This window comes from Pyrus communis, chromosome 7 (assembly GCF_963583255.1).
Source record: "Pyrus communis chromosome 7, drPyrComm1.1, whole genome shotgun sequence".
NCBI lineage: Eukaryota > Viridiplantae > Streptophyta > Magnoliopsida > Rosales > Rosaceae > Pyrus > Pyrus communis.
In genome coordinates, this window is record NC_084809.1 from 25,517,777 (window position 1) to 25,540,814 (window position 23,038).

The following is a 23,038-nucleotide window of genomic DNA, read 5'->3' on the forward strand; positions in this document are numbered from 1 at the left end:
TATTAATAGAAATGCTCTATATTTTAAAAGGCTTCTAAATTTTGATGATTTAACGGATTAGACTAAATCACTAAATATGACAAGGGAGAACGAAATGTTTCCTAACTATATTTTTGCGGAATTAATTGGATCACTAAATATTTTTGCGCAATGGAGAAGGAATATTTCCCAACTGTATGATTATGAGATGATTGATTGGGACACCAAGTATAGAAAAAGTTGGTGCGTCTGAGCCGAAAACAACTTAGCATTATCTCGAGAAAGTGGATTTACAAAATACTGAGTCGAATACCAAAATTTTCCACCCAATAAAAAGTCAACAGAAAGTATACTATATATATGATTAGCATAGAAAAGTCCTCCACCTAACATTCATAACAAGGAAACGAAGTATTCAATGATACGGGAATAAATCGCTAAAACAATTGTAGAAATCAAATCTAACGACTAAAACACTCGTAACACTGCATGATACGTAGCATTCAAGTCACACTCCATAATAAGTTTAAAATAAAGAATGTAGGATAATTATTAGGTTCTATAATTTATTAAACAGAGTACCATCAAATCGCGTACATATTGTTCACACCCAGTACAATTTCAACTGCCTATAAGAAGCAAGAAAGAAAAGAAAAGAGACTGTTTTTTGGACTTTACTCGGAAGCAAATCCACCGTCCATCCAATCATGTCGTATTCGAAATTCGGGGATCCAGTCTAATCTGCCAAATAATCAAATCCGATCCATTTCCACCCGATCCAAATGCATCTAGTGCTCCTTCGAAATTATCAACACTGTCTAAAACATCACCTATATTAACTTTGGCTAACGCCTGCCCCTGAACATTACCAGTTTTAAGTAAGCATATAGTAACAGTGGATGTACAGTACAAACATCAACTTGATCGAAATACATGAATGAAATCCCGATGTTGCCTAGCAGGACCATCACGATCTCTACTTACATGACATAGCCTACACCAAGCTTGCCAAAGTCTACTAAGAATTAATTTAAGCAAGTTTCAAATCCAAATTACTTCTTTTCCAAGGACACAACTACTCATCATAATGTATAACGTTATCAAACATACACCAACTTACCTCCAAATTGCCAATTGACTTGTATTTCTCCAAACTCTTCGTGCACCATTTAAGGGCTTTCTTGAACTCTCGTAGGTTCTGGTATGATTCTCCAATAACCAAAACTTTTCTTGGTCATAAAGCTCACTTGCTAAAACTTTCTTCTTTTTTGCAAATTCAAGGGTGAAACACACCCTTGAAGACCATATCCCAACCCAATTGGTCTGCTGACAGAGAATTTAGGAATGCAGAAGAAAATACATACATATATATGCTTGATGGAGCATAACTATCTCACAATGCAACATGCAGCAGCCTCATATGCCGCACTAAAATATAAAAGGAATTCTTTTCTACCAACAAAGATATATTAAGCTGGTTCTTTTACATATCATAATGTCCTTCTCAACTATTCCATCATAAACAAAATAAGAGACGCTAAAGAATTTAATTCCCTTGTTAAGACTACACAGAGGACAGAACCATATGAAAATCCCAAACAACAAACCGAAAAACTTGAACTCAGCAATTATAGGTACTAACCAGATCAATGGGTCATCATCCCTTTCACCTTCATGCATTTTCTCACTAACCAAACAGATACATTTTCTCACTAACAAAACATCTCCACTCAGCTCGACATTTTTTAATCAAATTAAGAAGTGGGATACTGATTCACCCGAGTCTTCCCCAAATTTCTCAGCGACCAACCAGAAAACTTTCCCATTGCCAATACATTCTTAATACCAAAATAAACATAAATTCCCAGGGAAAAAAGGACTCCAATCGAAATGAAATTCACACGAATCGAACCCAATCGAGAAAATACCTGATAAATAAGAGCCTCTTTGAAGCACTCGAGGCGAAGATAGAGCTCGCCGAGGGACTGACAGGTGGGGAGGCAATGCTTTTGGGGCAAGTACTTGACAGACAAATCGTAGTCGATTCGGAGCCACTGGAGGGCCGCCACGTACTCCCCTCTCTTCTTCAACATGTCGCCGATTGCGTTTGCCCACCGGGCCTCCTCCTCGTGGTTCCCCACCGCCTTCGCATTCCCGTATGACTTCTTCGCCGCCGTCAGCTGCGCGTGCTCCCGAGGCATTTCGTTTCTCTAATTCGTCGGAGGGATTCAGAAAGATCGGAATGCTAAATCCAGCATTTGCTATAGATGCAAACATTTAAAAACTTATAAACCACACATTTTCACAAGTTATCATCAAAAAGTTATTTTCATTAATTGATACTTGAGAGTACCATTGTTTTTCTCATCATAGAACAATGACTGATAGTCGGTACCATGGTAGCTACACATGAACAATGACAATGAGTTCATCATCCATATTTATTACAATATAACTAAGATTTCTTCACGATCTTAGAAGATCAGTGATGGTATTTAGCATTGAGGGGTGGGAACGCCGCAGGCAGAAGCAAGTTTTCTGGCGTTGGGGCTGGTGACGTATGTCCTGAGGGCTGGGTTCTTGATGTATCCGCAGAGGCAAGGCCTCTGCTCCCTCAGCTTCTGGCAGCAAGTGCCTGAAGGGGCTGACCCTGACCTTATTGGCCCCAAGCATGGGCTCAACTCCACCGGACTGCATGTCACTGCCTCCGCCGTCCCCGCCACTTCGCAAAGCACCACCGCCACCGCCAAACACAACACCAAACTGCGCGATGACAGCTTCATCGTCTTAGTAAAGTGGATTTAGAGAGAGAGAGAGTGAGAGAGAGAGAGAGAGAGAAAAGAGAACTGTATGTGGTGCACTTGGGCAAGTACCCTCGGTGCGTATTTATCGGAGTGAGCAGGCAACGCGTGGTGGGTGGGAAAGACTCATGTTACGGCTACTTTTCCCAAACTACTACGTGACCACCTTCATAAAGATATTTTTGCCAACCAACTTCTCCACTTGACGAGAATATTGACAATTTTTTCATAGAATAATGAAAATAATTTACGAGAGACAAATTCAGAGACCCAAAATTTTATCGATTTCAATGTCAAGGGCTAAAACGAGGATTTATGCCAGTTTTAGAAATCATTTTAATTGGCTAAAAATCCAAAAATAAAGTAAAAATACTTTATGCCTATTCTCTCAACTGGATTGAAGGATACGTTAGTTTTGTTGACATAGTACGGGTTCTTCTTGATCTTTTCAACTCGTTTTCACATTTGAGACCTGAAACCACAAGAATCAACCTAGCATAAAAAAAAAAGAATAAAAACCCAAAAAAAAGAAAAAAAAAACCCAAATTCCTATTGATTATCGGAGATGATTTTGGAACAGAATTGACTTGTTGACCAAATGATGTCCAGGAATATGAAAGAACAAGCTCAAGTCCATCTTAATTTCACACCAAGTGATAAAGACTCCAACGGTCATAATTACATTTTTTTTATCTGGAGAATTGACCCAAAGTTGTCCTAATTCATTGTCATATCAAAATCCATTAAAGTAGTGATATCTAAATGCATAGAAAATGACAATAAAGCAATATTATTAATGAAAGAAAGTATAACGTTAAAGCATATATGAAGGCGTAGAGTGAGACTTTGTGAAGAGTATAAAACAATTTAAAACATGAAGCCAAAAAAATATTATGTTGTTCTACTATTGAGCTTCTAGAGTTTAATAGTATAATGTTCTTCATCCATTACAATCGTAGTCCAATCTTGTTAAGATCACAATTTTGGACGAGATTAAAGGTAACACAACTCAAAATGAAGAAGAATTTTGTAGCATGTTGATTAAACCGTTGCTCGAAATTATTAAATAAATGGATCGAAATATAATTGATCGTATTTTACACACACACAAATGATGTGACACAAACAAAACCTTTAATATGATCAAGTCTCAGCTGTCTAACCTCATGAGTTGATAGTGGAGGGCAGACAGGGCGCTATATATGATCATAATAGTGCCTTATGCACGGCAGAAAAACCGCAAAGAAATTACAGTTCAGTTCGCTAAAAGCATTCATCCTTTCGTTTATAAGGGTCTCAAATTTTTCTGGCGTTAGGGCTGGTGACGTAGGTCCTGAGGGTTGAAATTTTGTAGCATAATGTTCTTCAAATATTTTTCGGGTGTTGGGGCTGGTGATGTAGGAAAGACCGATTTTATTATGTGAATTCAGCTGATTTGATTGGTTTGTGAGGGGTTTTTTTCTAGCATGATCTAAAATTATTCATTTACTTCAAATATTTGACTTTCCTTTTGTTAATTCATGCATATAAATACATATAAAATATTTAGGTTACGCGTAACACGTTGTGATTAAAAAAATACATTCTGCACGCGTATGAGCGTGTACATAAAAGCTAGTGTGTATATATATATAGTAGGCAATGCTGTGGTGGATGGGAAAGACTCTTGTCATGGCTACTTTTTCCATTTTTGTTTTTGGTGTGTGTGTGTGTGTCTATATATATATATAGATAGATAGTAGGCAACGCCATGGTGGATGGGATATATATATATATATATATATATATATATATATATATATATATATATATATATATAGAGTAAGCAACGCCGTGGTGGATGGAAAAGACTTTTGTCATGGCTACTATTTCCATTTTTGTTTTTGGTGTGTGTATATAGTCGGCAATGCCGTGGTGGATGGAAAAGACTCTTGTCATGGCTACTTTTTCCATTTTTGTTTTTGCTATTGATGTAAGACGCACGCAGTTTGCATTTCTCTTATGTTTTTTTTTTTTTTTCCGAAACGCTGTAACTTTTTTGTCTACCATGCTTGAACTCTACACATAATTTTTATATTTTGTTTTGTCTATCTTTTCTCTCTTATACTCATATTTCATCTTACTTTTCTCATACTAGTGTTGAATCCTTCATCTTCTCTTTAATAGTAAATAAATTTAAAAAAATTAAAGGCCTTGTCTCTGAAATTGGTATAACTCCTCATTTTGATACTTGACAATGAAAATTAATATAATTAGTCTGTGAGTTTGTTCACTATAAATTATTTTGATCATTTCATGAAAATATGTCGTTATCGTCGTTAAATTGTCACGTGAACGGTCATATGACCACTTTTTAGTCCTTGACATAACTCCTCACTTTCGTCCTTGACAATGAAAATTAATAGAATTAGTCCGTGAGTTTGTCCCTTATAAATTATTTTGGTCATTTTGTGAAATATTTGTCAATATCGTCGTTAAATTGTAACGTGAACGACCACATGACCACCTTTTATGGATATTTTGGTCAAACTAACCTCTTCACTTGACGTGAATATTGACAGATTTTTTATAATGACTAAAATGATTTTCAGTGAAGAAACTTTTGTTAATTTCAAAAACCATTTTGACTAAAAATCTAAAAATAAAATAAAAATACTTCGTGTCTATTCTGTCAACTGAAATGAAAAATGCATTAGTTTGTTGACATAGTACGGGTTCTCCATGAAACCATAACTGACAAAAAAAGAAGACATGAAACCATAAGAATCACCTTAGCACAAAAAAGAGAGCAAAAACTCATGCAAAAAATTAACCCAAATCCGTTCATTGAGAAACCCCAAGTAGCTCTCTATTATTAAACTACACGATTCTCTCAATGTGAGACAGAATAGAGTATGGAAGTAAAGTTAGATTTCGTATAGAATGCAAATGACATAATAAGTGATATTATACCTTAAAACTAATTGTGGAGAAAAATTTGAGCTCATTGTAGTTGAGATAACATTCACTCTAGTAAATTTGGTTGCACTCACGTATCTGTGTCAAACTAATTGTAAGAAGATCATCCAAATTTTGTAACATGTGTACAATTATTATTATTTGACCTCTAAATATGTAACGATAAACCCGAAAATTTAGTAGAAATTTATAAAATTACACAAGAACAATTGCTATTACTCAAGAACCAAAATACAACTCAATATCTTCAACATACTTTGCTCTGGGACAAAGCAAAATGTATAGACTGTTGCAGGCTAAAGATTCGAACTAACTTCCTAACAATTATTACACATGGACCAATAAACTCATATCACAAATCATGACATGGTAAGAGCTTAATAGCATCCTAACAATAATTGACCATTAAATGATAATTACATTAAGTTAACGTAGGCTAAGGCCTGATTTGGTACTGAGGTGATTTTGAAAAAAGCTGGGAGCTGTTTTTGTGTTTGGTAAACATTCAGCTTCAGCTTTTTTTCACAGTTTTGGATGAAAAAAAAAGCCAAAAACAAGAAGCTGCAAAATCCAGCTTTGAAAAACCGGTTTTTTTTCACATCTGTTTTACATAAAAGTTTACCAAACACTATAACACTGATTTTTTTTTTCAAAAGCACTTTTACAAAAAAGTTTACCAAACACTCTCCTGCTTTATTTCACAGCTGCTTATTCTCACAAAACAACAGAAACAATTTTTTTTTCAAAGCACAACAATACCAAACCAGCTCTAAGTCCTACCATTAAAATTGATAACAAAATAGTTTCAAGAACTTGTACATATTCACACTTTGATCCTTCAATTGCATTGCATCATGCGTTTCCACCAATTTTCGAAACTAGTCATGGGGTCCCCACCTTGCATTGAATAAGTGAATCCCACTGGTAATATGGGGACTATATTCCACAAGAAGAGATGATGAGTCATGGAAATTGCAAAGGAAAATGTAGACTAGTAAAAAAAGAGTCCTTAAATCGCTGCGAATTCGATTCTTTAAAACACCAGACAAAACCGTGTCACATGATTATCCCTTGAAACGAAAACGTCAAACTGATCTTTATCGTGGATAAAGCTTTTGAACTTTGTTTACTTCTCTTTCGGCATTGTGTCGCTGTCAGCGTCGGATTCATCATCGATGAAATTTAATCTTAAAATTTTTCACGTATAAGTGAAGAGTAGTATTTCTATATCCCAATACGAAGTTGCGAGACTGAAGTAGACACTCTCTATATTAATAGAAATGCTCTATATTTTAAAAGGCTTCTAAATTTTGATGATTTAACGGATTAGACTAAATCACTAAATATGACAAGGGAGAACGAAATGTTTCCTAACTATATTTTTGCGGAATTAATTGGATCACTAAATATTTTTGCGCAATGGAGAAGGAATATTTCCCAACTGTATGATTATGAGATGATTGATTGGGACACCAAGTATAGAAAAAGTTGGTGCGTCTGAGTCGAAAACAACTTAGCATTATCTCGAGAAAGTGGATTTACAAAATACTGAGTCGAATACCAAAATTTTCCACCCAATAAAAAGTCAAGAGAAAGTATACTATATATATGATTAGCATAGAAAAGTCCTCCACCTAACATTCATAACAAGGAAACGAAGTATTCAATTATACGGGAATAAATCGCTAAAACAATTGTAGAAATCAAATTTAACGACTAAAACACTCGTAACACTGCATGATACGTAGAATTCAAGTCACACTCCATAATAAGTTTAAATTAAAGAATGTAGGATAATTATTAGGTTCTATAATTTATTAAACAGAGTACCATCAAATCACGTACATATTGTTCACACCCAGTACAATTTCAACTGCCTATAAGAAGCAAGAAAGAAAAGAAAACACTGTTTTTTGGACTTTACTCGGAAGCAAATCCACCGTCCATCCAATCATGTCGGATTCGAAATTCGGGGATCCAGTCTAATCTGCCAAATAATCAAATCCGATCCATTTCCACCCGATCCAAATGGAATTAGACCGGATCAAACTGGTCGATTTGAGCACATTGAAACGGATCTTCAACACCCGTATCAGCACTAATATATAGAACCAATACTGAAATATATCAAGGAGATGATGTAAAGATCAAGTTGTCCGATATAAAGCCGGTTTACATAACGGCCAGCAATGGCGGAGAGGTCACAATGAAGACGTAATGAAACTATCGATTAAATTCAATTGGTTGATCAATCTAATAAGTTCTGCACTCTAAAACCAGAATCACAAAAATGCAGCACAATATTGCTCTTCCTTTCTTCAAACCCTTTTTACGACGAGTAGACCAAAAAATGAAAAAAATGTTTGTATTAACTGGACGATCTTCACCTGAGACCGCGAGACGCGAAATAAAACTCTTGCCACCCCCTTCCAGAAACAAATCACATTTTATTGGTTCTGAGTTTCCTCTGGTCCCTTTGCTTTGCCTCTCAGCATGTCAGTGAAATTTCCCCGCATGATTCGCCTTAATCTAGTGTCTTCTGCAGGTGGTAATGGTGCAGCCTTCGGGGACTCAACCAGCTCCGGTGGTGGCTCAGGACTTTCTTTCTTTCCCAGTAGACCACCTTCACCAAAGAAACTACTCACGGATGATGCAAGCCCAGCCCCCATCACCTTACTGATAGTGTCGAAAGTTCCACCAGATCTGTCCTTCATTACAATTTCAAGGGCTTCTTTGTGTGCAGGGTCAAGCGCATCAGTGTCTCTCAACAAGTTCTGTATCGCAGGCATAAGGAAGTCCCGAACACTTGTTGCTGAAATATCTGGATTCATTACATACATTTGAAACTCAATATCAGTAACACATTAGAATGCGCTGAAAAAACTGAAACATATGGCTGCAAATATAAACTAAGCTGACAATGGATTTAACATAATCGTAGTCCATCGGTTTAACATAATAGTGAGTCATCAAAAGTCTTCGCACAGATTGCCAACCAGTTAAGAATGCTAGGAAACTACAGTTTGGCATGGTGGGAATTGTTAGGGCACCAACAAAATAATAGTTTCTAAACGTGATTGTAAACTTCCAACGAAGATCAGTCAAAGTGAAAACTGATATGATCCAAGGGTATTGACTCAAACATCTTGTTTTTACATAAACACATGATTTCCAGCGTGTAAGCTCAAAAACTTAGAAGAACTAGTGAACCGTGTATCATAATAAACATTATAGTAGTTTAATATTGATGTTTGTTCGCATGCTAAAGAAGCATAACATCGTTGAGAGTAAAACTAAAAATAAAAATGCATGTGATTCCCTTTGACAAAATGCATAATGTATATTAATTCTGAAAATAATTTGCATAAACAAACCAAATTTCTTTAACATGTTCCAAAGAAGTGGACACAAGTGTCATGTTCAACATTATATGAAGGAAGCAAATGATAATGTTGCTCAAGATGTGTAAGGGCACATAAACTGAAGAAAAATTAATAAAATAACTATAAATAGAACATTTGGGTCCTAAAAAAAAAAGAAAACCTGTTGCATCCAGAGCACGGATTGCTTCACAAAATGCATTGGCTCTCTCACGCCGCCGCATCAAGTCACTTGAAGGTGGAGTGGCTGTCAGTTGAAAAATCTTGGATAAAAGATGTACATCATGTCAAAGAAACAAAGTAACCCAATGACTATTCAATAATGAATCCACTAGAACATTGCCCAACGAACTAAATAATGTGTGTGTGCTTATTAACACGTTGATGAAAATGTGCTAATAGTAATTTATTGAGTAAACATGTAGAGGATATAATCTTTAAGTCGATCTGTTGTATGTGGTACAGCAACCACCAATGCACGAACCACGGCAATGGTAGCTTCATGAGATCCATCCTCAAGAAAAGCATCCATTTGAACACGTATCTTATCAACAATCTGGGAGGTTTAAATTTGGTCAGCCAGATGTATGAAAATTATTCAATTAAGATAGCTAATATCTTAATTGCAGAAGGAAGAAAATTCATACCATGTCATTTTTAAAATGTTGGGCCACTGCTCCAAAGGCATCTATGCTTGCATACTTCACACTCAGGTTTTGGTCAGAGCCCAGAGTAACTAGGGCAGGCAATATATGAGTTGATGCAACTTTTGCATCAATATATGGAACCTATAAACGAAAGGAAACAAATTAATTATTGCTTAATGTCTGACACATAAAGAACATAGGACTCCAAGAATGGCAAAACTCACAATGACTTTCAACAGATTGGCAGCATTTATTTTCATATCTATGTTGGAGCTGACAACCATTTCCCAGAGTAAATTAAATATCATACCGTGATGATCTTCAAATGTGCTGCATTATGAAAAGCCCTTCAGTCAAAATTGAGTTATGAAAAAGTTAGTCGTAAAGGGTATTTATTGCTTTACTAACCAAAGGAAGCGAACAGCATCAACAATCTCAGCATTGCACTTCGTAGATTGATTTGCAACACCTTCAACTAATAGCTTTCTCAGGTACTCCAGTAATTGTTCATGCTTGCTTGGACCACCCAAAACACCAGCCAAGAGAAGAGGTAGGACACACATAGTAGCCAATCTCCTAGTCACAGCCGTTCTTGGCCTCAAACCTGTTATGTATTGTAGATAATATCCACAATTAAGAGCACAACCACACTGGTGTGAAAGGATTTCACATAACTTTAAAGTTATTACCTTTGATTCCGGAATGGGTTGCAGATGGAAAAAATGTCAATTCAGCATCTTCCCCAATGGCTACCAAGAATACAGGCAGCATTATGTGTGTCAAATAAGAATCCCCATAGAGTTCTGATACAGCCAATAGAAACTGCATTACCAACATTTAGATTAGAAACAACTAATAAAAGTATTGTTGATGATGTAATATAAAAATGACACCAAAGATGGAGAAAGATACCTTGGTAATTTGGTTTCGCAAATTATCCTCTTTTGGAGGTAACAAGCATGCGAGTTGTATTAAAGCAGGAAAGCAGTCAACATGCAGCCACTCAAATGCAGGCAATTGAACATGTCCACTATCGAGATAACAAAATGCTCATAAGCAGTTATAGTAAATCAAAATTTAACAATATCACTATCTCAAGACAAAAGTCAAACAGAAAATAGTAGACAGACCTGAAAAAAGAATATATAAGAAAGTAAAATAAAAAAGGAAAAATGAGAATAGAGCTTACCCTGCATACAATTCAAGGAAAGATTTGGAAAATATTGTTCCAGTTGTTTCAGGATCAGAAGAAACTGGGCACATCTGAATTGCTTTCTGGTGCACGTAAGGAAGAATTTCCACAAGCATTCGTAGTAAAACATCAACATTCCAGCGTTCTCGTTCACCTAAAACACGAAGATGTGACTCCACAGAACCTTCAACGCCCGAAAGAGGAGGACAGCGCTGCAATCTCACAAGGATGCAAATTAAAGAGTATTATTAGAGAGACCTTAGTCATAAGTGGAAAATATATTTTTACACAAACTGACCTGAACAGAACTGGATATATGAGAGAGTAGAACTCTTAAGATATGGTCTAATTTGTTTCCCCACTTGTTTACTGCAGGAACTAATTGCTTAAGCGTCGTTTCCACCACCACTCCAGAGGGATCACAGACCAATTGGAACATCAAGTCCTCAACCTATAAATAAAAAAATAGTAAAATATTGGAGAAAAATATCCTTGCCTACTTTATACATTTATTTCTTGTCAGTCATCATATTATGAGGAGAAAATTCTCCATTCCCTAGACCATGTGGCATCAACCTGTTCTAGAGCTTACATTGTAGCCATTTCTGTCAAGTCAGAATTCCTCTCCATGAGAGCCTCTGAAGCATATTAGTGAGGCTGACCTTGTAATATTTGTCCATGTTCGGGAAGAGTGGAAGCAGCAATGCAAGATTATGTGCAGCAGCCTCGCGGACAATAGTTGCAGAATCTTCTATGAGTTGTTGAACAATGGACAATATAAGAGAATCACGAATCTCAGGACGGACAAATTCTGCAAGCTCTCCACATGATTGAGCAACTAGCAGCCTGCGTTCCTCATACATATGATTTATCTGCAACCCACAAACCGGAGAAACATAAGAAAAACTTATCAGAAATACTAAAAGGTTAGAGAAGATCCTCTCAAGATGGGGCTCAAACTTACTTGTTCCCAACACTGGGGAAGCAATTCTGTTTCTGTTCTCATCTCTCCTACATCCTTAGCAAGGGTAACACATGCCTGAAATGCAGTTAAAATATTCAGGAACAAGTCCAAAACACTGCAGCTAGTTACAAATAATGTAGTACTTTAAATATTAGCCTCACATCCATTATAATTCTTCTCTGCTGCTCATCTGGGCGTTTGATTAGATTAAACAATGTGTGGGTTAAGGAATCCCGAGTGCTGCTATCTGGATGGCGTTCAATCGCACACATGATTAGGGGAAGAAGCTCCTGTGAATACATAACCAATAAAAAAAATATAAATATGTCCTTCTGTTAAAGGATCCATTTAAAGGTCCATATGTAGAAAACTTAATATAGAATACGGTGTACATACATACAATAGATAATAATATAGACATACATATATACACATACATAAAATATATATGTACATATGTTTATTAGGAAAAAGTAAAAGAAGCAAACCTCCCGATGGTTAATCAAAACATAAGGAACAATCTTCGGCAAAGCATCAGCAAGGATCTGAATGGTCTCTAAGCCCTGTAAAATATAAGCATAACTTTAGAAAATGAATAGAACGGAAAGGCAGGGTTCCAAAGCTTCCAAAATATCATTCTATGTTCTATTACTGAAAATTTAGATGGGTGTCCCATCCAAAATGAAAAGAAAAAGAAGCGTGCCAGGGTAGATATGAAAAGAAGAGCCAACCCTGGAAGAAGAAAAACATTTCTGATCCGGTCCGCTTATAAAGGCTTTGATGCAATAAAAGAAATGTAAAAGAAACTTGCCCTTTTCTCAGAAACATTTTCAGGACTAAGATTCTCTGACGTTAAATGTAGGCCGCTGCCTGTTGATGATTCGCCATTTTGTTTGGAGACGCTATCACCATTCACCAAGTTACTGCTATCACTTAAAACACTGACGGAGACCTCATGTGAAACTTCCTTCGGTTTAACTGTGTTATCATGAAAAGATTGAGCAGCCAGAGACTGATCTTCTTCCTTTTCCACAACTCTCGATTCCACATCAACTGGTGGGATTACACTTTTATCTTCATCCACGACAACGACCTTTTCTTCCATTTGCACAGACTCTTTTACAAAATTGGTGGAATCTGAATAATCATGAGCTTTTGTGTTTTTGGATTTAAAACTTTCTAGTTCCATCTGTAGTGATTTAATTTCTTCCTTGTATTTTTCCAAGGATAGAGGTTGGATTTGATCAGTTTCAGCAGCTACCATATTCCGTCCAGAACGATATCCTTCAATGTGCATTTTCAATGCAGTAACTTCAGCTCTGCAATCATTGAGCTCCTTTCTCTGGTGTTCCAAGGACTTCTTCAGATCTTGTACCTGAAATGAAGGGTTTATTATTTTCTTACGTATGAATATTCATTAGATAGCATCTTAATGCAGTGTAGTAAAGAGACTTACAAGGCTTTCTTTGTCTTTAAGATCCTTCTGAAGAGCTTCCATTGATTTGATTAGTGTACTTATTTGGCCTTCAGCCAAATCTTTGTTTTTAAGTAAGGATAGCTTTTCAAGATATAGACTCTCCTTTTCTTTCGATAAAGAATCATTTTCTTGGAGCATGGAAATTTTCTCCTGAATATAGCAAAGTATTTATTTTGAGTTGAGAAAAAGAAAAATGAAAAACCCTACATAGCAGTTGAACTTGCAAAGTTTCAATAATTAACTAATTAACTGCAAGTCTTAAAACTTGACATCAAGACAATCTAGGTATTTAAGTCAAAACAGTATGCATCCACAACAAGTGTTGTTGCAGAGGAAGTAGAAACCTATTGAGAAATAAATTAAGAGCAAAACTTGATGAAAATTTCGCAACCCACAGATATACAGATAGATATGCTTGAGCCATGGTTTTAGAGGAAAAAAAATAGCAAACTTAAATAACAAATGCGTTCAGCACATCAGAAAGTAAAAGAGATGGGTTTAGTTGTGGTCGAGTTAGCTCAGACTTCCAAAGTGCTAAACATGGATTACTAGATAGACGTAGCAACAGCCAGCAACTAATGAAGCATTAATTTCAGATGAAGTTAATTTCCAATGGCTAAGACTATTTGTCCTACACAGCTACCCAAGTAATAAACATATAACAAACATGCTACAGGACACAGGCCACGACCACAAAAGCAGAAGCAAGTGAAAAGCTTTGAATCCCTTGTCTAACAAGGTCGGGGAAAGCACGGCAAAAGACATTCTGTATATGGAACTTCAGAAACTTGCCAACATCACATATTCTGGGAAGTACCTCAGCAGCCTCTGTAGTGGATGAAAGATACTGATAATAATAATGGCGCAGTGCATCTGGCACACATGCGGGTGAGTTCTTCCAAACGTCTAGATTCTGATCTGTGACCTGCGGAGAATGTATTGACAGGTTATTAGAATATTAAAAAGATTAGTCAAAACAGGGTATCATAATATACCAAGATTTGCCACACAAAGAAAGTGACAATAGCACCACATTCACCTGATGAAAAGGTTTAGAAACCTAGTGGGCCTTCCAAGAGATCAACCTAGTACAATAGTTCCTAAAAAGTTGTTCAATGCTACGTATTACTGCAATCGAACAGCAATCCCAATCTTGTAAAAACATCTTTCTTTTCTTTATTTTAAATATTTGTTTTCCTCAAACCATTTTCTTTCTTTTGGTGATAAAACAAATTAAGCCTGCTGTTGTTACAATGTTAGAAAGCTACCATTACTTAAATAACAAGTAAGTCAAACTAACATTAAACAACTCATCAGCAGGGAAATTTCAACCATGAGAACAACAGGGTTCTTCACCCACAAAACTAGTTTTAAGCTTGACTAATCAACATAAAAACAAAAAACAGAATAACTTGTTTTTTGGTCTGACGATATTTGAGAGCAGAGTAAGGAAATACAAAGAAAGATTAAGGTATACGAGTTAGTCATCATCCTTCCGCCAATAAGAGGGATAGAGAAGGTATTACACCAAGTGATCAGTAAGGATATTACTAGTTACTAGTCATCTTCAATATGGATTTGTTCTTTTATAAGAGTTGCATCATCTTTTTGGTGGCCCTCTTGTTATAGTACACTACATTTGTTGAATATTTGTAATAAATTTTATTTCTTATAGAATTAAAAATTATACCGATTGAAGTGTGGAAGATCTTGGGAGAGATGGGTATAGCATGACCCACAAACCTTTTCAATAAGATTTTGAAAATGAAGAAGATGCCAAATGAGTGGCGAAAAAGCACTCTGGTGCCTATTTACAAAAACAAAGGCGACATACAAAATTGCATGAATTATATGGGTATTAAGTTAATGAGTCATACTATGAAGGTTTGGGAGAGTATAATTGAGCATAGACTGAGGCAAGGGACTTGGGTCTCAGAGAATCAATTTGGGTTCATGTCATGACGCTCGACGATGGAGACATTATATCTCTTACGAATATTGATGGAACGTTTTAGAGATATGCAAAAGGATTTGCTCATGGTCTTTATAGAGAAGAGAGGAGTTAGAGTGGCATATATCCAAGCAATAAAGGATACGTATGATGGAGCAATGATTGTAGTATGAACTCATGAAGGACAAACTGAAAGCTTTCCCATAACCATAGGGTTACACCAAAGGCTCAGCTTTAAGTCCTTACCTTTTGACATTGGTAATCGATGAGTTAACTGGACATATTCAAAATGATATCCCTTAGTGTATGCTTTTCACAGATGATATAGTACTGACAGATGAAACGCAGGGGGAGTAAAGAAGCTTAACCTTTGGTGGGAAGTGTTGGAATCTAAAGGTCTTCGCCTAAATAGGTCAAAAACAGAGTATATGGAGTGCAAGTACCAAAGAGAAAATGCTTTCGTTATCTTGGATCTATCTTGCAAAAGAATGGAGAATTAAATGGAGATCTTAACCATATAATACAAGCTGGATGGATGAAGTGGAAGAGTGCATTAGGTGTGTTGTGCGAAAGTCGTATGCCACTAAAGCTCAGGAGAAAATTTTGTAGGACGGCAATAAGACCAGCAATGTTTTATGGCATGGAATGTTAGGTAGTCAAAAAGTAACATGGGCAAAAAACGAGTGTAGCGGAGATGAGACTGCTTTGTTGAAATAGGATTAAGAACGAGCATATCCGAGGTAAAGTAGGAATGGCCGCAATTGAAGATGAGATGAGACAAAATCGATTAAGGTGGTTTGGACACTTGAACCTAAGACCTACAGATGCTCCAGTTAGAAAATGTGATTATGAGACGGAGGCTAAAGGAAAAAGGGGTAGAGACTTTGAAAGAGACTTTAATAAAAATATGGAGTACTTGGAGTTAACGGGGAAGCCTTGGTGTAAAATCGAGCACAATGGCATTTTAGGATTCAAACAGCCAACCCCACTTAGTAGGATAAGGCTTGGTGGTGGTTGTTGTTGTATAGAATTAAAAATTAAAAGTCATCTCCAACACTCTCAAAGCCCCCATATCAATTTGTAGGTGATGGATTTGTGACACATGTTTGAAGCAAAACTTCTAATGTTTGGATGGAAACGTTCCCTTAAAGAATGGCTAGAAATATAATTTACTCACTTTTGATATAAAATTTTAAACTTTCCAACATCACTTGCCTACAAACTGGTTGAATTCATGTGTCGCCCTGACGGTGTTTCATAGCTCTCCCTAATGATGGGCTGTAAAACACAAAATAAAATAATCTCTAGACAGGAGTATCAATAACCCAACAAACCACAAACTCAACCAAACACCTAGCAAAAAGAAATTCTAACTAAGATAGAATTCTAATTACAACATAATTTTACACTGCATATACATAAAATCTAGTAAATATTGTTAAGACGTGTTGTGTAGTTACCCTAGCAAGACTTGTTTACAATCCAGTACGATTAATCTGTTGTTGGAGGTTGAATCCAATAAACAGTAGGTAAGCCACAGAAACGAAAGGACTCGTCCTTTCACATATTAAAATACTGGGGAAAAACAAGGAAAGAAGAGAAACACACAAAGATAGATGCAAGAAGAGAAAAAGACAAGCATTCATGGTGATCCATACCTCCTCAAAAAACGTCATTGCAGTGAGCCGGTACCCCGCTATAAGCAAATATTCTTTTACTGCACAGTTAAGATCTCTGCGTTCGTTGTCCTTCAATGGACCCAAATCAGAAAAGGAAACATCTCTCTTTTGCCGCTGAAATTCTGGTCCATTATTTATGGAAACATTGGCATTTGAATCTGAATACAAATATGAGCAGAAAGTCATGGAACAGAAACATTTGCAGTTTACTAGTAAAGGAGTATATTGCACATATTGTGAATCTCGAATTTTTCCACTGTTTACAGGTGAAATACTGATTCCTGAAAATATAAATGCAATGAACAGTAACAAGAAGACGAAAAAGTGGTGGAAGTCTCCAGCAATGGCATTCATTTGTTAGAAGGTTTTCTACAAATCTGAATTCCAGTACATCTAGGAACAGGCACGGATGGAAAGAAAACCAAGGTTTTATGGGGCTGTATAGTTTCAGCTATCTTTTGGGCTATTTGGATGGAAGAAACAGGCTGATTCTTTAGGACTACGAAGTAAGTATAAGGGACCATCTTTGGGATAAAGTTTGGTTATGGTTATCTCTGTGGGCATCGGTTACTACAGAATTTAGAGATTTGTCTTTTTCAGAAATTTGGTGTAATTGGAATGCTGCTATTAGTTAGTTTTGTGATGTTTTCGTAGTTCCTAAGTGTCAGGGTGATGTTGCTATTTATCCTATTTTGTTTGTGCTTTTGCAGACTTCTTGTCCGCTCTTGTATTTTTATTGTTTCTTTGCATAAAAAATTGTTTGTTCTTCAAAACAAAGGAACAGGCATGGATGTCAATATCCAGTATGACAAAACCAACAAAGCTTGCCTCGTTATTTTACCTAATAACATCACTATAGATGTGCCTATGGCATTATGGTCGCACTTTATGAGCAGAGATTTAATAACCAAACTACATGAAAATACAAAGTTACTTAATACAAAGTTCTGCAGCAAACAAAATCACAGTGACTACCGTTCTAAAAGATATATCAGACTAGAAGCTAAAACAAGCATAACAATAGAATTTGAACTTCTGGAAAGAAGGGAAACTTACCTCTCAATTCATTTGAAGGTGATTCTGCTTTCTTCTGCAATTCGGCCTTCAGTTTTGAAATGTCCTCTTGGGCTAAGCGAAGCTCATATTCACTAATTGCTAATTTTTCTTCTACTGCTTCTTTCTCCTCTAGCAAACATTGAGGGTCTGCAACTGCATTCCAAAAATCAAAGCAGTAGAAAAATAAAACATTAGTAATGTTCCAATAGAAAATATTAGTAACAAGATTAAAGAGGTACAAGAAGTTTTCTTTTCAAGCTTCAATCATCACCTCATGAGGCAGAGACATAAACCATTTGTAAATCAGTTCTATCACTTTACTGAGAAAGTTCAATTGAAGTTATATTTAATTAGCTCAGCTTTCTGTTTAGTGGGCTCATTAGGCTTTCTTGCCCCCACCCCCCTACACACACACTCAGTCAATCACCACTACCAGAAACGCCCTTTGTAGTTGCGCTTAGAAGCCGCAACATACAATACAAATGGAATTCCTTCCCTTGGCTAGTATTTTTTTTCCCTTTTCATTATAAACAAAAATCAGTTAGGGGTTGGGTTGGTAATGGTAACCTCATTAAGAAAAAAGCATACTAGGATTTTTTTAGTTCAGTTTTTCGAACTGACAATCAAGATCAAGCCCGTTGCACTATTTTGACAACCTTATTTTCCGGAAACTTCAGGTTTTAATGAATCAACCAAAATTTATACAGAAAAGGCAACCAATGAAGCAAACATAGTTCCACTTAACAGAAAACACAACTAAAGAAGGCTATACAGAACTCCAGAACAAAGCCATCAAGAAACTGATATTCAGATCTCGCACCTGGCAGCCGAAAGCACATGCAATACAGTTATGCACCCACCACATACTCACACTTTTGGTTGCGTTCTCTAAATATGCCAAGTAACTCCTCCGCAGAAAGTAACATTTTCACAAAATTGACATATTGCTAAACTAATTTCTTTCTCAATTCAGGCTAATTCCTAGAATAAACCAGTGTTTTCTTCCAACCAACTGCATTTCTGCCTATAGCCTATCGCCTATCGCCCATCCTTTACATAGTGCTTCTATCTGATGGTTGAGGTAGCCCATTTGGGCAGATAATTAAAAGCATTTCAAACACTTTTGAGTTCTGTAACTAGTTTCAAATATAACTTGCCCCTCAAACAAACAAAATGTAATTCAACTTTCGCTATAATTGCCATCAACAACGATGTTTTGAATGCGAAAATTTTCAGTTATCATTAGCAAGAAGCCGCTAAGGAGACGAAGGATCATTCAAAATTAGGCAAAGTAAACGATCACGAGCGCGCCATTTTGATGCCATTAACAATGCCAAAGAAAACAGAGTAGAAACCAAAATTCCAAATCTATTAGCTCAACACATCCCTGCATTTTCTTAGAAACCAAACAGAATTAACGAAGATTTAAAATCAACCGAATTCAAACAGATTCAGAAGAGCGTGTGCGAGTGTGAATTGATCTTACGAACCTCGGAGAGAGTTGAAGCGAGAGATCTGATCGGAAGGGAATTGAGAGGAGTCGGCGAAGAAGTCCTTGAGTCGAATGGCCTGGTCGTCTCTGCCATCGTCGAGCAGCTCGTGGAGTAGCTCGAACGCCGTGAGCAGGTAGTTCTCTTCGAGCAGAAAATTCACGACGCAATTGCACAACGACGACCTCTCCACGTCCATCGGAGCTCACAACCTCCGAACCTTATCGCGACGCCATTGAAGAACCAGAGAACCAAAGCAGATCTCTCTCTGTGTCTCTCTATCTCTCTCTGTCTTTCTCTTATCGCTGCGTATGTTCTTCAGGAGCTCCTCCGGATCGAGTCGTTGAGCTGTGAGAGGGAGAGGGGAAGGACCGAGGGAACGTGGGCGATTGGGTGCGACGCATCATTCATTTCATCCGTGTTCTCTTGTCTTTTAAACCGTTGATGCGATGCTTGTTGGTTGTAGATCTACTGACCGCACTTTTCATTAGTACGTTCACCACGTGTATTTTGCATGGAAAACTGGAGTGGTGTACCACTGAGGAGGTCAACTAATGACTTTTTTTTATTATTTATTTTAGTACATCAATATTTTTTTATTAGAAGAAATAAGAGTTTGGCTAAACCACATAATAGCCAACCTAATTCGGTATCGACATCGTCATCCATGAGATTCAAACTTAACATATCTCACTTCCAAGTGAAGAAAAATATCACCAGTTTGCAAACTGAGTGGCAACTATAATTTAATTTAAAAACTGTAACTTAACCTCAAATTAAATTACAATTTTCACACTTAGTATTGTTTTGAAAAGTCGCCATGTGGCTTATACCAAATTTCTCTAACTCTAAATGTAAAATATATCGTTATATTTAAGAAAAACAACTTTGCAACCTCGTTGCTTTTGTGCCAAAAAACAATTATGAGAACATTCCTTGTAATTCTTAATTTCTTATAATTGGTTTAGTCTTTTAAATCAAATCATTTCATTCGTAGTTGCAAGTCGCTTTTGATGAAGCAATATAGGCAAAAGCTAGCTTCAATGGCATGGGTAATTGAGTATGTAAATTTTGCATGTTCTCCCAAAGTGGCAATGTTTCTTATTGTAGAATTATCAGAGAGACAGGTCGGAGGTCCACCTTCAACAACATCGATATTGTCATTAACTTGGTAATTACCAGCTGTCCAATCCGTCAGGTGTAGGGTTTTATCATAAAAGGCATCGGTATTAGTTGAAGTGGGATTGGGGTATTTAAACTCTTCTTTTTCTCATAGATACGATTGATGTGGAACATTTCAACATGCCTCTTCATGTGAGACCCAATTAATGGGTCATATGTGGGAGATCAACATGTCGACAACCACGTAGAGCTAGTGGGACTCACCCAACACATAGGGCCAATGGACCCACCATCATCATAGCAGTTAAGGAGACACACCCATCACATGGTAGTATAGCACGGGCCTGCTCCTTGTCTCTAATACCATGTAGAATTATCAGAGAGACGGACCAAAGGTTCACCTCCAACAACACTGATGTTGTCCCCAACTTGGTAATTACCACATGTCCAATTTTTCAAGTGTGGGGTTTTATCATAAAAGACCTCGGTAGTAGTTGGACTGGGTATTTAAACTTTTATTTTCTCATAGATACGATCGATGTGAGACATTTTAACACTTACTACACCACGAGTAGGCAAATCAAGCTCTACATCTCTTTTATTCATAACAAAATATTTTTTGTCGGAAAAAGATGACAAATCTAAAAGATAAAAGTAGATGTTATCGATGAAAGAAAACAATTGAATATAAATTTGACTACTAGGTTTAACTAATCCATTGGAGTGATAAACTTTTTTTATGAGTCAATTGAGTAAGCAACATGTAAAACCCCACCCCTGTATTATTTAAAAAAAAAATGGTTTTTGGGTCTTAATTGGTGAGCCCAAAAGGCCCACCCCTTTATTTGTGTCCCTCGACCCCAATCTCTCTTTATCATCTCATTCTTTCTCTTTTCCCTAACTCTCTCATATTTACCCATGCTCTCTCTCCTTCTGCTCGAGTACCACACCCACGCACCCACCACCACAACCACCTTATCACTCCGGCAAGCACACCCTCAAGCAACCATCATTCTAGGTCCTAAACGAAGCAAGGAAAACCCTTCTTCTCCTTCACATAGCATGACACAGTTACTGTGCATCCATTTCTGACGTTGTATTGTCGTCCCTTGCGAAGGTGAGCTTCAAAACTCCTTCTATCTTCCTCCCCCGTAGGCTAGATCACTTTATTGACGATTAAAAGTGACTTCGATGAAGGTTTGGACGTGAAAACAGATTGTGAAGTTTCCCCCATATTTTCTAGCGAGAACCCGGCCTTTGTAGGTATTTTCCAGCCGACTTCAGCCATTACTCGCCTCGAAATTGGTATAGATCTCTTCCTTGCTTCATGGACTTCATTTTGGTTTACGTTAAATGGTTATGTTTTGAGCTCTGTCGGAGCTAGGGAAGTCCTTGGCTTTGTTCTGGCTTTTCTCTTCCTTTAGGTCCGGTGACCTATGTGTTAGACTCAGGCCAGGTTTTCAAGCCCAAAGCCCCAAGGAGCCGAGGCCTTTTGGGCTATGCAAAGAGGGCCTAAGGCCCGTGAAACCCCTAAACCTTTTACCTAGAAACCTAAACCCAACCTAATTTCCTAATTCTAGAACCCAACCTAAAACCATAAGCGAACTAAGGCCCTTGGGCCGTGTGAAGCTTGGACCCAAGCTCAAAAACCCTAGGACCTTTCGACCCAAACCCTCCAGCCCATCAGATGGAATATTCTTGAAATATTTTAAGGAATATTCACCTGTTGACTTTTGTTGACTTTTTGAAAATTTAACCAGGACCTTTCTTAGGGTAATTCAACGTCCTGAATCCATTTTTTTGACATCCGTTTTCCCAAATTCAATTGTTATAATAAAGTTTTATTAATTGGACCCTTTATGTGCTTAGGTGCATATATTGTGGCGCCTCCACCTTCGTTAGTTCGCGCGGTTCTTCGGCGGCGAAGTATTTATGAGTGGACCCCTTCTAAAATGCATGTTTTAGTAGTAGAAATGCATACATGAAAAGCATGATTTACTACGTTTTGTGAACTTTTTATGAGAAATTGGTTATCATGTTATACTCAGCTTATTTCGAAATACCATTTTTTCTATCAAAACCATGTTCTTGTAAGGTATCTGATGGATGACGATATATTATTTAGAACATGTTTTCACACACTTCTTTATAGTATAGATGATGGATGACTTTATACTATGAAGATGCTTTTGATATATACGTATTTGGAAAGATTATTTTCAGTGGTTTTGTGCGTATCTAGTGGTCCCTATTATTGACATTTGGGTTGGGTGCTGTAGGAGCCTTCGAACGATTGATACTTATATTGACCTTCGGGTTAGATGCTGTAAGAGCCTTCGGGT

General features: G+C 36.9%; 2 protein-coding genes across 2 annotated transcripts; both read right to left on the minus strand.

The window, feature by feature from the left end:
• Window positions 1–2,474: 2,474 nt before the first annotated feature.
• Window positions 2,475–2,762, minus strand: LOC137740734 (non-specific lipid-transfer protein 2-like). Its single transcript, XM_068480554.1, has one exon. It carries the CDS (start codon window positions 2,760–2,762, stop codon window positions 2,475–2,477), a length of 288 nt encoding a protein of 95 aa, XP_068336655.1.
• A 5,117-nt stretch (window positions 2,763–7,879) lies between these two features.
• LOC137739847 (uncharacterized) lies at window positions 7,880–19,920 on the minus strand. The gene is made up of 20 exons (XM_068479570.1): window positions 19,575–19,920; window positions 18,085–18,237; window positions 17,008–17,186; window positions 14,216–14,323; window positions 13,378–13,548; window positions 12,733–13,296; window positions 12,410–12,484; window positions 12,083–12,211; window positions 11,922–11,996; window positions 11,620–11,829; window positions 11,256–11,408; window positions 10,955–11,169; window positions 10,678–10,795; window positions 10,455–10,587; window positions 10,174–10,369; window positions 9,990–10,095; window positions 9,766–9,906; window positions 9,549–9,674; window positions 9,282–9,393; window positions 7,880–8,559 (listed from the first exon to the last, which is right to left on the minus strand). Exons 1-20 carry the CDS (start codon window positions 19,771–19,773, stop codon window positions 8,186–8,188), a joined length of 3,537 nt encoding a protein of 1,178 aa, XP_068335671.1. The 5' UTR covers window positions 19,774–19,920; the 3' UTR covers window positions 7,880–8,185.
• Window positions 19,921–23,038: the final 3,118 nt, after the last annotated feature.